The 20,000-nt window shown below is 37.9% G+C and overlaps 2 protein-coding genes across 2 annotated transcripts in view; both read left to right on the top strand.

The window, feature by feature from the left end:
* Window positions 1-7,665, top strand: part of LOC123512917 (mucin-19-like) — a 29,844-nt gene extending 22,179 nt beyond the window's left edge. The window contains exons 18-25 of the mRNA XM_045269566.1: window positions 207-321; window positions 947-1,055; window positions 1,347-1,520; window positions 3,166-3,340; window positions 4,591-4,712; window positions 5,312-5,422; window positions 6,082-6,228; window positions 6,395-7,665. Coding sequence (XP_045125501.1) covers window positions 207-321; window positions 947-1,055; window positions 1,347-1,520; window positions 3,166-3,340; window positions 4,591-4,712; window positions 5,312-5,422; window positions 6,082-6,222 — 947 coding nt within the window. The 3' untranslated portion in view covers window positions 6,223-6,228; window positions 6,395-7,665. The remainder of the gene's footprint in view (window positions 1-206; window positions 322-946; window positions 1,056-1,346; window positions 1,521-3,165; window positions 3,341-4,590; window positions 4,713-5,311; window positions 5,423-6,081; window positions 6,229-6,394) is intronic.
* Window positions 7,666-10,477: 2,812 nt separating this feature from the next.
* The window catches only part of LOC123512831 (ubiquitin carboxyl-terminal hydrolase 8-like), a 24,696-nt gene continuing 15,173 nt past the window's right edge, over window positions 10,478-20,000 (top strand). Inside the window, 10 exon segments of the mRNA XM_045269442.1 lie at window positions 10,478-10,591; window positions 12,532-12,640; window positions 13,237-13,345; window positions 14,444-14,565; window positions 14,900-15,014; window positions 15,550-15,779; window positions 16,848-17,007; window positions 17,355-17,508; window positions 17,750-18,231; window positions 18,961-19,107. Of these exon segments, the coding sequence (XP_045125377.1) occupies window positions 12,546-12,640; window positions 13,237-13,345; window positions 14,444-14,565; window positions 14,900-15,014; window positions 15,550-15,779; window positions 16,848-17,007; window positions 17,355-17,508; window positions 17,750-18,231; window positions 18,961-19,107 (1,614 nt within the window). The 5' untranslated portion in view covers window positions 10,478-10,591; window positions 12,532-12,545.

The raw sequence follows: 20,000 nt of genomic DNA, 5'->3' as shown, positions 1-20,000 counted from the left end.
TGTGTGTGTGTGTGTGTGTGTGTGGAAGTGTATTTTGGTGCTTTTGTGTGTGTGTGTGTATGGTTTTTTTTTAGGGGTGTGTGTGGTGAAGTATATTTTGGTGCTTGTGTGTGTGTGTTTTTGTGTTTTCTCTTCTTATGAGTTGTCTTTTAATTTTAGTGTATTTTCTGTAACGTGTTTTTTACCCATAATTCCACACGTTGCAGGAGTGACGGCACCAACGCTTCATGTGGGCATGTTGTTCTCCACTGTGTGTTGGTACAAGGACCCACACAGCCTCCCGTGGATTGAGTACCTTCACACTGGAGCCTCCAAGATATGGTATGGCCTCCACTGTACCATTAAGTCAGTCTCTCTCTCTCTCTCTCTCATAACTTTCATTTTTTCACACAATTTCTACATATTTTCTTTGTCCTGCTTCTCTGTACAATCTATTCTTTTATTTTGTGTTCTTTGTGTTTATTTATTTATTTATTTATTTATTTTTTTTTTTTCTAGTTTTTTATTTGGTTTGGATTGTTTTACGTTTTTTAATCTTTCTTTCCTGCTTTTTTTTTTTTGTTTTTATTTCTTGTCTAAAATTATTTTCTCTTTGATGTTTACTTTTCTTTCTTTCTCTCTCGCTTTGTTTTTTTTAGTCAGCTTTCTCTTATTTTCTTCCCTCGTTTGTAATTTATTCCATTATTTACTTTTTTTCTAGTTTCTTTTTCTTTCCTCCATTTTTATCTTCTATGCACATTATTCTCTTTTTTTTTTTTTTTTCTTTCATCTCTTATCATCTTTTTTTTTTTATCTTTCTTCCTTTTATTTTATTTCCTCACTTATATATCGAAGTGGGCCTTTTTATTTAATGGTTTTTGTTGCCGTTAGCCAGACATCCCCTCGTACACAAAAAATAATGATAAATGAAGCTAGTCTGGTATTGAGTTGTGCTTTGGTGTTGCAGGTATGGTGTTGCTGCCAGCCAGGAGGGGAAACTGTGTGCTGCGTTGAAGAAAATGGTGCCAGATTTCGTGAAGGACTCTGCTATTTGGTTGCCTTCTGACACTGCAATGGTGAGGACGTGTGTGTGTGTGTGTGTGTGTGTTTGTGTTTGTGTTTGTGTGTATATCTTGTTCTTTTTTTTTCCCTTTATTTCTTCTTTTTCTTCTTCTTCTTCTTCTTCTTCTTCTTCTTCTTCTTATTATTATTATTATTATTATTATTATTATTATTATTATTATTATTATTATTATTTTTCTTCTGCCTTCTAACAGTGCAATGCAATGGTGAGGAACTGTGTGTATGTATGTGTGTGTGTATGTGTGTGCCTATGTTTTATTCCTCTTCCTCTTATTACCCTGCAGGTCCCCCCGAGTGAGCTGGTGCGTGAGGGAGTGCGTGTGTGTCGAGTGGTGCAAGACCCAGGGCAGTTTGTTGTGGTGTTCCCTGGGGCCTTCACATCCAGCGTCTGCAAGGGTTACCTCATTTCCGAGAGTGCCTTCTTCGCGCGGCCTCAGTACTTCGACCGCGCTGTGGCTGTGAGTGTCTGTAGTTAGGTTAGGATAGGTTAGACTAGGGTAGGGTAGGGTAAGTTTGGTTTGGTTAGTTTGAGTTAGGTTAGGTTAAGTTAGGTTGGGTTTGGCTTAGGAGGAAAAAGAAGAGAAGGACAGTACTTTGATCATGCTGTGGGTGTGAGTGTGAGTGTCTGTTAGGCAAGGTTAAGTTAGGTTAAGCTTGTGTTTGGAGGTAAAGAAGAAGAGGAGGAATAACTACAAAAGAATAGGAGAAAGAAGACGAATAAAAATATAGGACACAAATGAAGTTGAAAATGAAAGGAGGAATAATAATAAGAGGGAAAGAAGGAGAGGAAGAGAGTGAAGGAAGTCTAGAGTGAGAGAGAAATAGACTTTGAGTGTCTGGGAGAGGGAGAGGGAGAGGGAGGTTTAGATTGAGAGAGAGATAGATTGTGAAAGTGTTATGATTTGTAGATAGCAAGAAAAACAGAGAAAAGTAATAAGAAGGTTTAGAATGAGGGAGAAATAGATTTTGTGAGCTGTAGAAGTTTCAGAAGGCAATAATAAAGAGAAAAGTAATAGAGAAGTTTAGTTTGAGAGAGAAAAGATTATGACAGCTTTATGAGTCTCAGAAAACAAGAGAAACAAAGAGAAAAAGTGATAGAGAGGCTTAAACTGAGAGATAAATAGGAGTTGTTAATAGCTAGAAAGGAAAAGAAAAGCAAGAAAAAAGAAAGAAAGTTAGAGAGAGGTTTAGACAGAAAGAGAGGCAGAGAGATTTATGAGTTGTAGATAGAAAAATTGATAGAGAGAGAGAGTTATGCTGGTGTATATTAATTCCTTCGGTACTTTGACACATTTTTACCTTGAGTTTTGTGTACTGTTAGATGATTTTATTGACATTAGGAAGGGTCTATGGAGGTCAGAAGATTAATGGCCAGAGTCTTCACTATTTCAACCCCCTACATAAGTTTCTGAAGCTGTATAAAATCACCAAATAGTCACCAGAATGAATATGGAAATGTGTCATGGTGCTGAAGGGGTTAAGAGCATTTTAGAAGATGGTGACAGAGAGCAAGGGTTTTAATAGTCACAGAATTTAATGTATAAGATTAGAAATTAAGATATTGAAACTAAAAAGAAAAAAAAATGACAATGAAAGCTAATGGATTTTTTCTGCTTTTCTTTCTACTACTGTTCTTCTTACTCCTACTCCTCCTCCTCCTCCTCCTCCTCCTCCTCCTCCTCCTCCTCCTCCTCCTCCTCCTCCTCCTCCTCCTCCTCCTCTTCCTCCTCTTCCTCCTCTTCTTCTTCCTATTCTTCTTTCTCCTCTCTTCCTATTCCTTCTCTTCCACCTCTTCTTACTTCTAATCTTCTTCTTGTTCTTTTCTTTTCGTCACTTTTATTTCTAATCTTATTCATCCTCCTCCTCTTCCTCCATCTTTTCTTACTCTTCCAAATCATCTTCCTACTCCTCCTCCTTCTTCTTCTTCCTTTCTCTTCCTCTTCCTCTTCCTCTTCCTCTTCTTTATCTCCTTCCCCTTCCTACCTCTAATCTTCCTACTCTTCCTGCTCCTCTTTCTTGCAATTTTCCATTCCACCACCACCACCACCACCACCACCACCACCACCACCACCACCACCACCACCACCACCACCACCACCACAGACTTTCAAGGCGCTGCGTGACTGCTGTGAGCCGTCTATGTTTTCACTGGAGCGGCTGGTGCTCTCCGTGGTGACTGACCCCCGCAGCACTCTGGATGGTCTGCTGCGTGCCCGGGAACTGGTGCTTCAGGTGGTGCAGCGCGAGAAGGACCTCAGGGCACGGCTGGCGCAGATTGGTGAGGATTGGTGACTTGGTAGCTTGGTGACTTGTTTGTGTTTGTGTGAAGATTTATTTATTTATTGTTTTTTTTTTCATGTTTGTGTTTTTTTTATGTATCGTTAGTTCTTGGTGACTTAGTGGCTTGGTGATTTGTGTGTGTGTGTGTGTTTTCTTTTTTATGAATGTGTGTGTATGTGTGTTTTCTAAATATGTAATGCTAGGTTAGGTTGCTTATTGTTGAAGATTGGTGAGACTTGGTGACTTGGTGTTATGTTTGTGTGTATGTGTGCCGAGGATGAATATATTTTTATGTTTTGTTTATTTATTTATTTACAATAATACCTCGAGATACGAATGCCCCAATATACAATTTTAATTTACGCCTTGAAATACGAAGATATTTTAAAGATATGAATAGCCATCAGTAGGTCTACCGATGGCTATTCATATTGCTCGGCTACCCGCTTCCACCTGAACATTCAGTCCGCATTGTGTATCGTTGTTCATCCTTTGTGCATGTATGTGTCTGTGCTCCTTGGCAGTGTGTATTTTTTCTTAAGTTTTGTGAATTCAATGGGTTCCAAAAGTAAAAGTTTGGCGAGAAACACACAAAATAGCCTGTATTCACATACTGATTAAACTTAGAAATTCAATAAGTGAGTGAGCACAAATGGTGTTCTACCCACAAGCAACTCTTCCTCTTTGCAATGCAGCAAACCAGAAGTCTCTAGATGTCATGGTTACCAAAATATCACAGCTTGAATGAGGTAGTATCATCGGTTTACGTGGCCTTGCGTTCGATCGGGTTCAACGGCCTTGGCTAGAGCGATAGAAAATGGACCCCTTGTATCCTCTCTCTCTCTCTCTCTCTCTCTCTCTCTCTCTCTCTCTCTCTCTCTCTCTCTCTCTCTCTCTCTCTCTCTCTCTCTCTCTCTCGTATCACAAGAACGAATTAATTCTATTTCCATTAATTTCTATGGGAAAAATTGATATGATATACAATTTTTTTTTATATACAATGATCGTCACGGAACAAATCAAATTCATATGTCGAGATACCACTGTATTTATTTATTTTTATTTATTTATTTATTTTCTTGTGTATGTGTGTGTGGTTAGGTTAGGTTAGTGACTTACTGGTGAGGATTGGTGACTTGGTGATCTGTTTGTGTGTGTGTTTGTGTGAAGGGTATGTATTTGCATGTGATTAGGTTAATTCGTTATTGGTGAGGATTGATGACTTGTTGACTCGGTGATCTCTCTCAGGTTTGGAGGCCAGTGAGCGTCTGTCCACACCCGACTCTCACCGCAAGAAGAAGAGCCGTTTCATTGAGGACGAGGAGGAGAACATGTGCGAAATGTGCCGTCAAAACCTCTATGTTGCTCTGGTACGCCCCTCCACATTCTGTCCCTCGCTACACTTGGCCCACAACCACGTTTTTCTTTTCTTTTTTTTTTTTTTTCTTCCTTACACTTTTCTTTTTTATCTTTTCTTTTTCTTCTTTACACTTTTTTCTTTTTCTTCCTTTTTTCTTCCTTGCACTTTTCTTTTTTCTTCCTTTTTTCTTTTTTTTTTCTTCCTTACACTTTTTTTCATTCCTTACTTTATTCTTCCTTACACTTTTCTTTTTTTCCTTATTTTCTTCCTTACATTTCTTTTTTTCCTGCCTTTCTTTCTTTTTATTAAATAATGAATTAATTTATTTACTTATTTATTTATTTATTTATTTATTTCAATTTATTTATTTTTATTTATTTTTTGTATGTATATTTTTTTTCTTTTTTTTCTTTCTTTCTTTCTTTTTTTTTTTTTTTGCCACTGTCCTGCACTGTGCTTTCCCCCTCCTTTTTTTCCCCGTTTTCCTTTTTTTTTATATGTATATTCGTGTGTAAAAGCACCCAAAAAGCATTAATTTCACCAACGCTACACCCACCACCCTTATTTCCCTTATGACAACAACTAACTGTCTATTTTAATCTTCCACAGGTGACAAACTCGCAGGAGGAGGCGGTGTATTGCTTAGAACACGCCCTTACCTTTCTCAACAAGAACCCGGACCATTTAGAATACTGCAAGCTGATGTACACTTATAGCTTGGTGAGTGTTGGGCCTGTAGACAGAAACACTTTGCTCTCTCACCACAACTTTCCCAAGGCCACAGAGATGATTAGCCAAGTTTTCAAGAGTGTTTTTCAGTTATTAATGTAGAAATCTTGTCAATCTGCCTCTAGAACCATAAAATGCTCTTAAAAATGCTGTTCTTTCATCACGACTATTTTCCAAGGCCACAGAGATGATTAATGGGGTTTTCAAGAGTGTTTCTCCAGTTGATAGTGTAGAAATCTTGTAACTCTGCCTCTAGAACTGTAAAACACCTTAAAAACTTGTGTAAATTTAAATAAAGCCTTTTTGAAATAGTGGAGGTGGAGCACACACACACACACACACACACACACACACACACACACACACACACACACACACACACACACACACACACACACACACACACACACACACACACACACACACACACACACACACACACACACACACACACACACACACACACACACACAGATACAAGCCTAAGTATGTGTTTTTATCCCATATATCACAACTAGGCACACACACACACACACACACACACACACACACACACACACACACACACACACACACACACACACACACACACACACACACACACACACACACACACACACAGAGTACTAAATGCCCTTGTTTTGTGTCAGTCTGAGCTGGACGGAGCAGTGAAGCAGATGGAGGAACGCATTCTGTTGAAGAGTGGCAAGAAGACTTCACCCATTGGCAAGAAGAACAGGCAGAGGGAACACCTGGACTCCTTCAGCAGCACCAGCAGTTCTAACCTGTGAGGCGAGGTGAGAGAGAGAGAGAGAGAGAGAGAGAGAGAGAGAGAGAGAGAGAGAGAATATACTATGAACATATCTTTTCTTACAAACCATTATTTTTATCTAGATTTATTTAATTATTTATTTTATCCCTTAATAGATATACCACAACTAAAACCCTTCGTTTCTTCCACAGTGCTTCAGAACAGGTGTGAGAGAGAATACCTGAATGGACACAAATTAAAGGTACACACACACACACACACACACACACACACACACACACACACACACACAGACACAGACCACATGCATATTTTAAGTGTATGTGTGTCTGTGTGTGTTTGTGTGTGTGAATTCATGTATGATTTGTATATATTGATACATTGAAGCACAAATGTATAGAAGAAAGAAGGATTTTAGTATTATAAGGGGAAGCATGAAGGAAAGAAGGAAGGAAGGAAGGAAGGGAAGTTTAAGGAGCAGAAATGTTTATGATGTGAAGGAAATGTTGAGTAAGAAATAGAAGGAATAGAATTTATGTTATTTTTTTAGGGTAGATGAAAGTATATGGGAAAAAATAAAGAGTTTGGTGTACTCTTGTGTGTAAATAGGAAAGAAAAATTACTGGAACAAGAGGAGGAATAGAAAGTTATGATGTTTTCTAGTAAGAGAGAGATAAATGATAGAAAAATGTAGTGGTTGTATTTGATGATGAATACAAATGACAACAAAAGGAAAAAGAAAAGAAAACTGATGTATTTTTCTGATCAAGGAAAACAAAAAACAGATACAGTGAAGATATTTTTCTTAAGAATGAAACAATGAGAAGAAGAAAAAAAGAAAAGAAAAGGAAGAGAGGAAGAAAATAACATTAAATAAAAGAACAAAACAAAAGAAAAAAAATTGTGATAAAGAAAGTGCAATGAAGAAAAAAAAAAGATAATATTTTGAACTGTGTCTACAAACAAACAAACAAACAAATATCGGTGTTAATGCATAGCCATAATAATAATAATAACAATAAGTAATAATAAATAATAATAATAAGAGTAGTAATGTGAGAGACGAATGTAGTAGAGAATAATGGAATATTTTTTTAATTTATGTGTTTGTCTTCCATAGATCAGTATATGTTTATGTTTTGTGGACCAGAGAGAGAGAGAGAGAGAGAGAGAGAGAGAGAGAGAGAGATATGAGTGTGTGTGAAAAGCAAGAAAAAAAATTGTCAGAGAGAGAGAGAGAGAGAGAGAGAGAGAGTGTATTAAAAGTATAAATAACAAAGAAGAAAACGCGATCTTGTGTCTCGGTGACTTAAGACAAATTTTTGCATGTCCTGTATAACCATTGGAATAGTTTTGTATGTGTTTGTGACCCATTCAACACACACACACACACACACACACACACACACACACACACACACACACACACACACACACACACACACACACACACACACACACATTAATAAGTGAAAATATGCAAAGAAAAATTAATACAAGTCTTTTTGTGTGTAATTATATTTTTTACACGAGAGAGAGAGAGAGAGAGAGAGAGAGAGAGAGAGAGAGAGAGAGAGAGAGAGAGAATGATATCGTTCTTCCTAGATTCTGTTTGTAAATAGTTTTTGTTTTCTATTCTTTTTTTTTTCATAAGGAAGGAAATAAATTCATATTTCTCTTTTCATTCTTTGTTTTTTTTATTTTATTTCCTTCTTTGTTTCTTCTTTTATTTTCTGTTCATGTTTTTTTCTTTTCTTTTTTGTTCTTCTCACTGTTCTCATCTTTTTTCTCTCCTTTTTATAACTTTTCCTTTTTTTTTCCTTTTTGTTTTTGCTCTTTCCATTGTTTTCATCTTTTTCTTGCCTTTTCAAACTTTTCACTGCTTTATATTTTCCTTTTTTATTTCCTTACTTTCTGTCTTGTCTTTCCTTTTTTCATGTTCTATTTCTTTTCCATATTTTTCTTCTTTCCTTTCTTCCTTCCTTCCTGTTGTTCAATTTCTTCTTCATATTTTTATCCTGCTTTCTTTTTCCTATTTCCTTCTTTCTATCTATCTATCTATCTGTCCTTCCTTCCTTCCTTCCTTCCTTCCTTCCTTCCTTCCTTCCTTCCTTCCTTCCTTCCTTCCTTCCTTCCTTCCTTCCTTCCAACCAAACACAGTATTATCTCAAATCAGTTTACTATCTTGACATGGAAAGATAGAGGAAAATACTGAGAGAGAGAGAGAGAGAGAGAGAGAGAGAGAGAGAGAGAGAGAGAGAGAGAGAGAGAGAGAGAGAGCACTCCAATATGTTATCCCAGCAATAATTTGTGTTTTTTGGATCAATTTTGGGGTAAATGTTTGTAATGATATTTTGAGAAAGAGAGAGAGAGAGAGAGAGAGAGAGAGAGAGAGGCATGTCTTTGTAGTTATGATAGATGATAAGTCCTATTTATTATTGTATCATTATTACTGTATTCTTCTGTATTATACCACTGTGATCTATGTTAGAGGAAAGGGAACCATTGACCATCTAGATATTTTGGATGTATACACACACACACACACACACACACACACACACACACACACACACACATACATACGTACATACATACACACGCACACATACTTTATATAAATATGCAAGAGAAATGCAATATCTATTTTCACTATTTGGTGATGGTTTGAAGAAATAGACAAAAAATGAGGTAAACTTCTATAGTGTTTGAGAAAAAGAAAATTTTGATGGATTTCATGTAGATTGTGAAAAAAAAAAAAATGTAAAAGAGGTATTTGTGAATGTTGGGGTTATGCAGCTTTTCAATTTATTATTATTATTATTATTATTATTATTATTATTATTATTATTATTATTATTATTTTCTCCTCTCTCCTCGCCCTTATCTTCTCCAAACACTGCCAACTTGTCGCCTGTTTGGTTGACAATGGCTTTTTTGTACAGATTATATTGAATTAGTAAACACATTTTTGGTAAAGGTGGTCATTTTATTGCTAAACATGGTATGCCTCAAAACCCAATTCATCCAACTCTCTTTAAACTCAACACAACCTTCCACTCTCTCTCTCTCTCTCTCTCTCTCTCTCTCCACAACCTTTCAGACAACTATGCCCTCTTCTTCAATGACACTCAACTGTTTCCCTCTTCCACACTGAATATCCTCGGTCTATCCTTTACTCATAATCTTAACTGGAAACTTCTCATCTCTTGCTAAAACAGCTTCTATGAAATTAGGTGTTCTGTGGCGTCTGTGCCAGTTTTTCTCGCCCCTCCAACTACTGACTCTGTACAAGGACCTTATCCGTCCTTGTATGGAGTACTCATTGCATGTTTGGGGGGGTTCCACTCACACTGTTTTGTTAGATAAGGTGGAATCAAAAGCTTTTCATCTCATCAGGTCTTCTATGATGTACCTAAATATGGTGTGATTATTATTTTTGCAATGAATCTAGAATGAATCATCAAACTCATCATTATTTAACCCCTTCAGTTCAGAGATGCATTCTTACCATGATTAATGGCTAGAGCTTTCAATATTTCAACCCTCCCCCCACATATGTCTCTGAAGCTGTATAGAATAACCAAATAGTAAGAAGAAAAATATGAGAACATGTCATGATACTGAAGGGGTTAAGCATGACATATCATTTAAATACGTGACAAAAGGTTTTCTTGCTCCTCTCATCCCTATTCTGTCCAGTACTCTCAATCATTCATCTCTTTCTCTGGCACACTCTGGAACTCCCTGCCTCTTTCTGTATTTCCATTCATTTATTTACATGACAAAAGACTTTTCTTCCTCTCACCCCTACTCTGTCCACCTCCCTATTGCAAGCGTTAACCAGTACTCTCAATCATTCATAACTTTCTCTGGCACACTGGAACTCTCTGCCTACTTCTGTATTTCCATCCATTTAGATACATGACAAAAGGCTTTCTTCTTTCTCTCATCACTATTCTATCCACCTCTCTAATGCAAAAGTTAACCAGTACTCTCAATAATTCATAACTTAATCTGGCACACTCTGGAACCCCCCTGTCTGCTTCTATATTTCCAACTTCCTATACAAGCTAAGAGAAAGATTTCAAGACATCTATTGGAACTAACAACAAAATGGCGCCTTTTCTTGTCTTTCACACTACCCTTGACCAAATTTCCCTTCTTACACATGAATAAAATAGAAAAAATAAATATAAAAACCCCATAGTACCCCATAGAAAGCCTCCGTTTTCTATGAGGTGAGTGTGTCAGGGAATGCAAGCGTTGTGTTTAGTGACGTCACGCTAAGCCCATTAGAGTGACATGTGACGGGGCCCTCTGCTACACACCCGCTGCCCCGCCCCACACCTGCCGCCCCGCCCCACACCTGCCGCCGCCGAGCCCAGGTGAGTCTTCCCAGGGGTGAAATTAAGCCAGAGATTGAAAATAATGGTGGATATGAACGAAAAATGAGGAAAACGATTCACTTCCTTCATTCTTGTCAGGTTTTGCGTGTTTTTTTCTGTTTATCATCCTGTTTATTTGTGTTTTCTTGTCATATGTCGTTTTTTTTTCTTTATTTTATGTCAGGTGAGTGAAATGATACTTAAAATTCAAGAGGACAGTGAGACTTTATTTTTTTTGTCTCTTTTCTGAAAATATTTGTGGTTTTTGTGGCATTTTCGTGTTTGTTCATATGTTTTGCTGTTTTTCCTTGTTTTTCATCGTTATTATGATTCAGTTAATGTTAAAATATGTACGATTTATCTTTTTTTTCTTTCCTTAAAATATTTGTTTTTTTTGTAGTATTTTCTCATTTATTTGTTTTTGCTTTTTATTTTCTTATTTTATTGCCATTTTTCTTTAGTTCAGGTCAAAGGTCACGTGGTAATGGTTAAAATGTTCAGAATTTACGTTTTTTTTTTTCCTTTCCCTCAAAATATTTGGGTGTTTTGGTCCATTTTCGTGTTTATTTCTGTGTTTTCTCATGTTTCTTCTTGTTTTATTGTTTTTTCTTAGTTAATGTCAAATGTCTCGTGGTAATGGTTAAAGTACCGAATGTGTTGAGAATTATTTTTTCCTTTCTTTAAATATTCGTGTTTTTGTGACATTTTTGTTTATTTCTGTCATTCTCGTTTTTTTCTTGTTGTTGTCACCTTTTTTCTTCAGTTTAGGTCAAAGGTCACGTGATAATGGTCAAGGTATGTGTTTTTCTGTGTTAGTTGGATGACAGTGCTAAAATGACCCAGATTCTTGACCTAACCTGACCTTGTTAGTTTTAAGGTGTGTGTTTTCGCGTTTTCTTTATTCTAGGTCACTGAAATTACCTGGAAGATTAAGAGGAAGATGGAAGACTGACCTAACTTAACCTAACCTGACCCAATCTTAACCTAACCTAACCTAACCAAACTAAACCTAACCTAACCTAACCTAACCCAATCCTAACCTAACCTAACCTAACCTAACCTAACCCAACCCAACCCAATCTTAACCTAACCTAACCAACTCAACTCAACTCAACCTAACCTAACTTAACCTAGATTAACCCAACCCAACTCAACCTAACCTAACCTAACCTATCCTATCCTATCCTATCCTATCCTATCCTAGCCAACCCAATTTAAAACTAACCTAACCTTAATCTAACCTAACTTAACCTAATCAACCCAACCCAACCTAACCTGACCTAACTTAACCTAGTCTAACCTAACCTAACTCGACTTAACGTGACCTAATTGGCAAGGCTAAGAAATGAATAGGATGTTGTTGGGTTTTTTTTCTCATAAATGTGAATCATCATTCTTTATTTATTCATTACTGGTTTTTATTATCCTTATTTTTTCATTTAATGTTTCGAGAAGTTTCATTGGTGCTAAATTCGTACAGTCTGTGGGAAATTAAGAAAAAAATGTTTAATCTGCCGTACGTGTGTGGCGTCCCAAGTCTACCTCAGATTTTCCCCCAAAACATACAAATATACCACAAAACACTAAAAAATAATTGAAACATCACAAAATGCCCCAAATTACCTCAGATCCTCCCCAAAAACACACAAATATACCCCAAAACAAAAAATTACCCCAAATCTAGGGCAAAAATACCCAAACATATCACAAAACACTCAAAATTACCTCAGATCTTCCCAAAAACACACAAATATACCCCAAAACACAAAAAAATAATTGAAACATACCACTAAACACTCAAAATTACCTCAGATCTTCCCCTAAAACACACAAATATACCCCAAAGCTAAAAATTACCCCATACCCCGAAAAACCTCCCAAATTACCCTAAAATACCCTAAACGACCTCAAATTACCCTAACCGCCAATTTTTTCCCCAGCTTGACTCGGAACGATGGGGGAGGTGAAGCTGTTGCAACTCCACCTGGCCACAAGCTTAGCGGAATTGAATAAGCTGGTGGATGACATTCCTAACAAACCCCCTAAGCTGTGAGTGTTGCCTGGGGTCTCTCTCTCTCTCTCTCTCTCTCTCTCTCTCTCTCTCTCTCTCTCTCTCTCTCTCTCTCTCTCTCTCTCTCTTGTTTTCTTTGTTATTTCCTTCTTTCTTTATTTATTCTCTCCTATGTTTTATTTGTTCATTTTATTTATTTATTTATTATTTTAGTTTTCATTCTTTTCTTCTTCAGTTTTATATTCAATTATTTTGTTTATCATTTATTATTTATATTTATTTTTATTTATTTTAATTTTTTTATTTAATATCTTTTCTTTCTTTTCCTTCAGTGTTTTCCTTTTTTTTTCTTTGTTTTTATCTCTTCTGATTTTCTCTGATTTTTTTTATTTATTTATTTATTTATTTATTTATTTTTCTTCATTATTATCTTTCCTCTTCCTCTTGTCCTATTTTTTTCCCTTTTTTGTAAGCTCAAGTGAAAAATAAGGATACGTTTTCAATCCAGCTATTAATTGTGTATATAATTCTCTCTCTCTCTCTCTCTCTCTCTCTCTCTCTCTCTCTCTCTCTCTCTCTCTCTCTCTCTCTCTCTCTCTCTCTCTCTCTCTCTCTCTCTCTCTCTCTCACACAGATTGGTGAAGACTGCCCAGAAGTTGGTGAAAGAAGCTCAGTTGGCGGACACCAAGAGGGATGAAGAACGTGCCTATTTAATGTACATGCGGTATTTCCAGGTTGTGAAGGTGAGAGAGAGAGAGAGAGAGAGAGAGAGAGAGCAAAGTTAAACAGTAAAGATGGTATGGTATTGTTTATTTTGAAGTGTGAGAAATGTTAGTGTGTTTAGGGTAAGTTAAATTAGGTTAACCCCTTCGGTACTGGGACACATGTATGCCTTGAGCTTTGTGTACGATTAGACCATTTTCTTGACATTAGGAAGGGTCTATGGAGGTCACAAGATTAATGGCCACAGTCTTCACTATCTTAGCCCCTTCGGTACTGGGACACATTTGTACCTTGAGATTTGTGTACGATTAGACCACTTTATTGACATTAGGAAGGGTCTATGGAGGTCACAAGATTAATGGCCACAGTCTTCACTATTTTAACCTCTTCAGTACTAGGACACATTTTTACCTTGAGATTTGTGTACCATTAGACCATTTTATTGACATTAGGAAGGGTCTATGGAGGGGTGGTGAAGGGCCTTGTTAATTGGTATGTGAAGCTGTGCCATCACTGGATGCTGCTGTGAAATGGTGGCTGTCAGGTATGGGGTCACAATTTATATACAGGTGTCAATTCAGGAAAAAAAAAACGGCAATGTCACACTTGTGTTCGTCGGGTAGCATTTTGTAGTTTGGTCAGTTGTGGTCATGTGGTTGTCTGTTGCCACTGGATGTCATACTGTTATTGATGTGCCTTTCATTTATTTATTATGTATATTTATTTATTTATTTATTTATTTATTTATTTATTATTGTTTTTTAATATCATGTGGGCTTTTCATGGGAACTTATGGGCTAAAGGGGATACTTTTTGTGGTACCTCATATCTCAAAGCCCACCCGCTAGGAAACCATTGCCCCGAGTGAGGAAGCCCAACCTACACTCAGACCGTGGACAGGATTCGAACCCGTGTGCTTGAAGACCCCTCGGACCCCAAAGCACACATGGTTCCACTGTACCACGGCGGCCCCTTCAAGTAGCATCTCATCTCTATCATGTGGTTCGCGTGGCCATCGTGTGGGCAATGACAGTGTGCCAGTTAGGTCTGTCTCTGTAAACTTAACATAGAAAAAGACCTGTGTACCTCAAAGTGTGTGTTTTGTTTACCGTCCGCAGAAAATACAGAAGCACAGTGAGTACCATAACAACAGGAAGTACTACGATGGCTTGCTGGATCCACGCACCACCAGGAAGGTCATCGAGAGGGCTGAGGAGATCACCAAGAGTCTCGAACGCAGGTCAGCCACACACACACACACACACACACACACACACACACACACACACACACACACACACACACACACACACACACACAGGCACAAAAGAAGCAAAAAAGTAAATAAGTAAATAAAAGTAGATTAATTAAGGGAAAAAAAAAAAACAAATATATATAGTAACAGTGTGTGTGTGTGTGTGTGTGTGTGTGTGTGTGTGTGTGTGTGTGTGTGTGTGTGTGTGTATGTCTGTCTGTGTGTTTTTGCATTTGTTTACATGTAGACAACAAACAACTCAATCAATACAACCACACAAATCATATTCATTTGTGCGTATGTGTGTTTGTTTGCGCAGATACGACTTTGTCAGCGGAGCGACGCGTGCCGAGAAGATGCAGGAGGAGAAGGAGAGGGAGAGGAGAAAGAAAGAGAGAGGGAGAGAGAAACTAAGAAGAGTGTGAATGGCAAGGGTTCAACGAAAAGTGGTCTGTCTCCTCTCCCTCCTGTGGCAAATGGTGAGTTGGGTCAAGTCAGGTCAGATTAAGTTAGATCAGGTTAAGTTAGGTTCTGTGAAAATTCTATAGCATTTTTTGGGGGTTTTTGTGAGGTTTTGTAGTGTTTTGTGTGTCTGTGGGGTTTGGTTAGGTTAATTTTTTTGAGGTTCTGTGTTTTTTGTTTGTTTTGGGATGGTTTAAGGTTGTTGTTAGGTTCTTTTGATTCTGCAGTTCTTGTGAGATTTTATTGTTTTTTTTGTGGGTTTTTGAGGGTTTGGTTAAGTTAGGTTAGGTTCTCTTGTGGGTTCTGTGAGATTTTTGTGGGTTCTTGTTCATTTTTTGCCCTTTTCTGCTTCCTCCTACTTTTTCTTGCCCTCCTCTGGTTCCTCCTACATTTTATTGCCCGTCTCTGGTTACTACTTTTTTTTTGCCCTTTTTCTGCTTCCTCCTAATTTTCCTACCATTCTCTGGACAACAAAAACAACAACCAAAAAATAAACAAAACCAAAAGACAAAATTATCCACTTATTCTATCCTTTTATCCATCCACCTCACCATTCATTGTTCCGTAGGTGTTGTGGATGATGAGAGGTGCATCAGCTGCCAGAAACTGTACTCCATCATGAAAGAGAGGTGTTCCACTTATCTGGTCCTCGATGCCAGGCCCAGGGCAGACTACCAGGACTCTCACATGACCCTCGCCAATGTCATCAATGTTCCAGAGGAGATTCTCAAGCCTGGGTGAAGTGCTGTGGTGGTGTGGTGTTGGTGTTGTGATGTGGTGGTGGTGGTGTGTGTGTTGTGGTGTGGTAGTGTAGTGTGTGTATGTGTTTGGTTGTGGATTTTCTGGTGATTTTGTGGTGGTGTGGTGTGGTGGTGGTTTGTGGTAGTGTGTTGTGGTGCTGTAGTGTGTTTTGGTGGTGTAATGTGGTGTTGTGGGAGTTTTGTGGTGGTGTGTTGTGGTGATTTTGTGGAGATGGTGTGTTGTGGTGGTGTGTTGTGGTGTGTTTGAGGTAAGAGAAAGTAGATGTAGTTGTTATTATTTTTCTCTCTTTTTTTACCTTCTCTGTTTCCTTTTACATTATTTCCCTTTTTCATTTCTCCTTCTGTTTTCCTTCTCATGTCTTCCTTTTTTTTTTCTATTTGGTTTCTACATTCTGAGTTTTTGTTTTGTTTTGTTAGATTAATTTGGTTAAGTCAGCTTACCCACAATCCCACAGACTCTTAAACCCTTTTAGTACTGGGACGCATTTTTACCATGAGTTTTTGGGTGTGATAAGATGATTTTATTGACATTAGGAAGGGTCTATGGAGGTCAGAAGATTAGTGACCATAATCTTCACTATTTTAATCCCCACTTAAATTTCTGAAGCTGCATAATCCCTTCAGTACCAGGACATGTTTCCATATTCACTCTGCTTACTGTTTGTTGATTTTATACAGCTTCAGAAACGTGTGTGATGGTTAAATTAGTGAAGACTCTAGCCATTGATCCTTCCTAATGTCAATAATCATCTAATCTCACCTCAACACTCAAGGCAAAAATGTGTCCCAGTACAAAAGTGGATAAAATTGCTAAATAGTAACCAGAATGAATGCTAAAACGCCAATACATAAAGTTATATTAATTTCTACCCACAATCCCACAGACTTTTAAGGCCACAATGTATCAAGTTCCACCGATCTTTACCCACAATCCCACAGAGTAAACCACAGTACATAAAGTTAATCAATCTGTACCCACAATTCCACAGACTCTCAAGGCCACAATGTATTAAGTTCCACCGATCTTTACCCACAATCCCACAGTCTGACAGCGGGCAAGATCAGCAGTGAGTTGTCAGAGGCGGACCAGACGCTGTGGGTACTGCAGAGACAAAATGCTGAGTTCCTGGTGCTGGTGGACTGGCGCAGCGAACACCTCCCACTGCCCCCGCCGCTGCAGGTGCTGAGTGATGCCATGCTGAAGGTAAGGTGGTGCTGGTGGTGCTGGTGGTGATGGAGAATTGTTGTTGTTTGTGTTTTGTTATATATATTTTTTTTTGTGTGTGTTTGGTGATGGGAAGTCCTAACCTAACCTAATATACTACTACTACTACTACTACTACTACTACTACTACTACTACTACTACTACTACTACTACTACTTCTACTACCACTACTACTAAGAAAACAACACTAAATGTACACACACACCAACCAACCTAACCAAATCAAACCAAAACTAGACAAAAAAACTAAGAAAAACAAGCACTACACCTTTCAACACCCACCAATACACAGTCTAACCACCACCACCACCTCCTCTTCCTTCAGTGGGACCCCGGAAAGCAGTACAAAGGTTCCCCCAAGCTGCTGCAGGGAGGATATGAGCTGTGGTGTCTCATGTACCCAATGCTGTCCACAAACGCAAGAGTTGTCCATCCCAGCGCCCCCATCTCGGATTCTAAGAAGGATAAGAATGTTGCTTGTGAGTGTTTGTGTGTGTGTTGGGGTGTTTGTGTGTATGTGTGTGTTTTTGTATTGTTTTGTGTGTGTGTGTGTGTATAATTTATTTATTTTTTTAATCATATCATTTTCTTGTATAATAAACTTGATTTTTTAATCATATCTTTTCTCTCTCTCTCTCTCTCTCTCTCTCTCTCTCTCTCTCTCTCTCTCTCTCTCTCTCTCTCTCTCTTGAAAACTAACACCATCTCTCTCTATTTCAGTAAACTTTGAGTACCCAAGCTTAGATGACGCGTTTTTAGTTACGCCATCACCGCCAGCCACACCCAACAACACCACCACCACCACCACACACTACCCGGACCTAACACACACCACACCAAACACTCCAAACGTCCCACAAGTCATCCGAACCTTAAAACCAAAAGTCCTGGAGAAAGAAATTATGGACTCGCGAAATAACAACACGCTGGCAAACAATATCTTTCCGCCAACTGAGGACAGCACAGTTAAGCCTTCCTTGGGGTCAAATGTCAATACCTGGGAGAGTAAGGAGAGCAACATAGCACTAGAGCAGAGGAGAGCCATGGGAGGGAGTGCATTGCCAGAGAAAGTCGATAATGTGTCTCCTTTTGTCCCAAGTCGGTCCCTGAAGCCGAAAGATTTGTTGGCGAGCTTGGCAGCAAATAAGAAGGATTTAGAAGAGGAGCAAAAGTTACTAGAGGAGTCGCTGCAGATTGAAGAGGTAACGTTTGGTGGGTTTTTTTGGTGTTTGTGTGTTTTGTTTGTGTTTTTGTGTTTGTGTGTTTGTCGAGGTGAAGTTTGGTGGGTTTTTTTGGTGTGTTTGTGTGTCTTGTGTTTTTGTGTTTGTGTGTTTGAGGAGGTGAAGTTTGGTGGGGTTGTTTTGGGTGTTTGTGTGTTTTCTGGTTTTGTGTTTTTTTTGTGTGTGTGTGTGTTTGTATTTTTGTGTTTCCATGTGTGCGTTGAAGAGGTGAAGTTTGGTGTCTTGTTTGTGTGTATTTGTGTGTTTGTGTGTGTTTTCTTTCTGGTTTTTGTGTATATGTGTGTGTGTGTGTTTTTGTGTGAGTTTCAAGTTTTGTCTTTTGGGTGTGTGTGTCTTGTTTGTGGTGTTTTTCTTTCCGTATTTTTGTGTGTGTGTGTATTTGTGTTTGTATGTTTGTGTGTGTGTTTGAAGAGTAAGTTCAGTGTTTTGAGTTTTTGGGTGTTTGCATGTTTTGTTTGTTTTTTTCCGTATGTGTTTTGTTTCTGGTTTTTGTGTGTTTGTTTTTGTATGTGTGTTTGTGTGTGTGTGTGTATCAATTTTTGTGTTTTTTTGAGGTTAGTGTGTGTTTCTGTGTTTTGCTTGTGTTTCTGTGTTCCTTAATTCCATGAAAAACTAATAGTGCTTAAAAAAAAACAAAAGAAATAGGAAAACAATAAGGGCACACTTCACTAAAACCTTCTATCACTCTAGGACGCAATGAAGAAGATGGAGGAGATGGAGGCGACCAGCAGCCAGAGAGAGACCACCAAGGACGAGATGAGCCGCGCCATACTGCAAGCCACGGAGGACAGGCTGAGGGAGGAGATACACAAGCTGGAGAACAAGGGACTAGAGATGGTAGGTTGGGGTAGGTTGGGTTGGGTTAGGTTAGGTTAAATTAGGTTAGGTTTATGTCTTCAGTAGCATGAGGCGTTTTTTTATTTTATTTTATTTATTTTGGTTACTATTTGGTGATTTTTATACAGCTTCTGAAACTCATGTTGGGATTGAATTAGTGAAGACTCTAGCCATTAACAAGGGACTAGAGATGTCAGGTTAAACTCTACATACATTTTTTTCTGTTTGTTTTTTTTTTTTGTATATTTGTAGAAAAAATATATCAAAACAATTATTTAGACCAAGTTGAAATCACACCCCAAAAAAAACCATATATAGATTTTTTTTTCAGTTTATTTATTTTTTTTTATTTACCTTCACCTATTTCTTTACTTATTATGTAGGAAGGGCAGTGACAAAAGCAACAAAAACAACAAAAACAATAAAGAAAAGACCCATTGAGGTGCTGAACCCAAAACAAAACCATCATAGACAAATCTGGAGAAAAAATAATCTTTAACTATTTGTATATGTAATCTTGAACTTTCTATATAATCTCTAGCTATGTAAGTCTCCCCTCTAACACCTCTCTTCCCTTTAACTAGTTGTATATAATCTGACTCCTATGTAATCTCTAACTATGTAATTCTCCCCACTAATACTCTCTAACTCTCTATGTAATCTTTAACTATGTAACTATTCCCTCTAACACCTTCTCTCTTCCCTCTAACTATTTGTATATTATCTCTAACTCTATGTAATCTTTAACTATGTAACTATACCACTAACACTCCTTAAATTATGTAACTGATCCCCACTAACACTATTTAAGTCTCTATATAATCTTTAAACTATGTAACTATTCCCCCCACTATCACTTTTTAACTCTCTATGCACTGTCTTAACTTGACCTA

This window comes from Portunus trituberculatus, chromosome 4 (assembly GCF_017591435.1).
Source record: "Portunus trituberculatus isolate SZX2019 chromosome 4, ASM1759143v1, whole genome shotgun sequence".
NCBI lineage: Eukaryota > Metazoa > Arthropoda > Malacostraca > Decapoda > Portunidae > Portunus > Portunus trituberculatus.
This window is presented reverse-complemented; position numbering and strand designations above follow the sequence as displayed.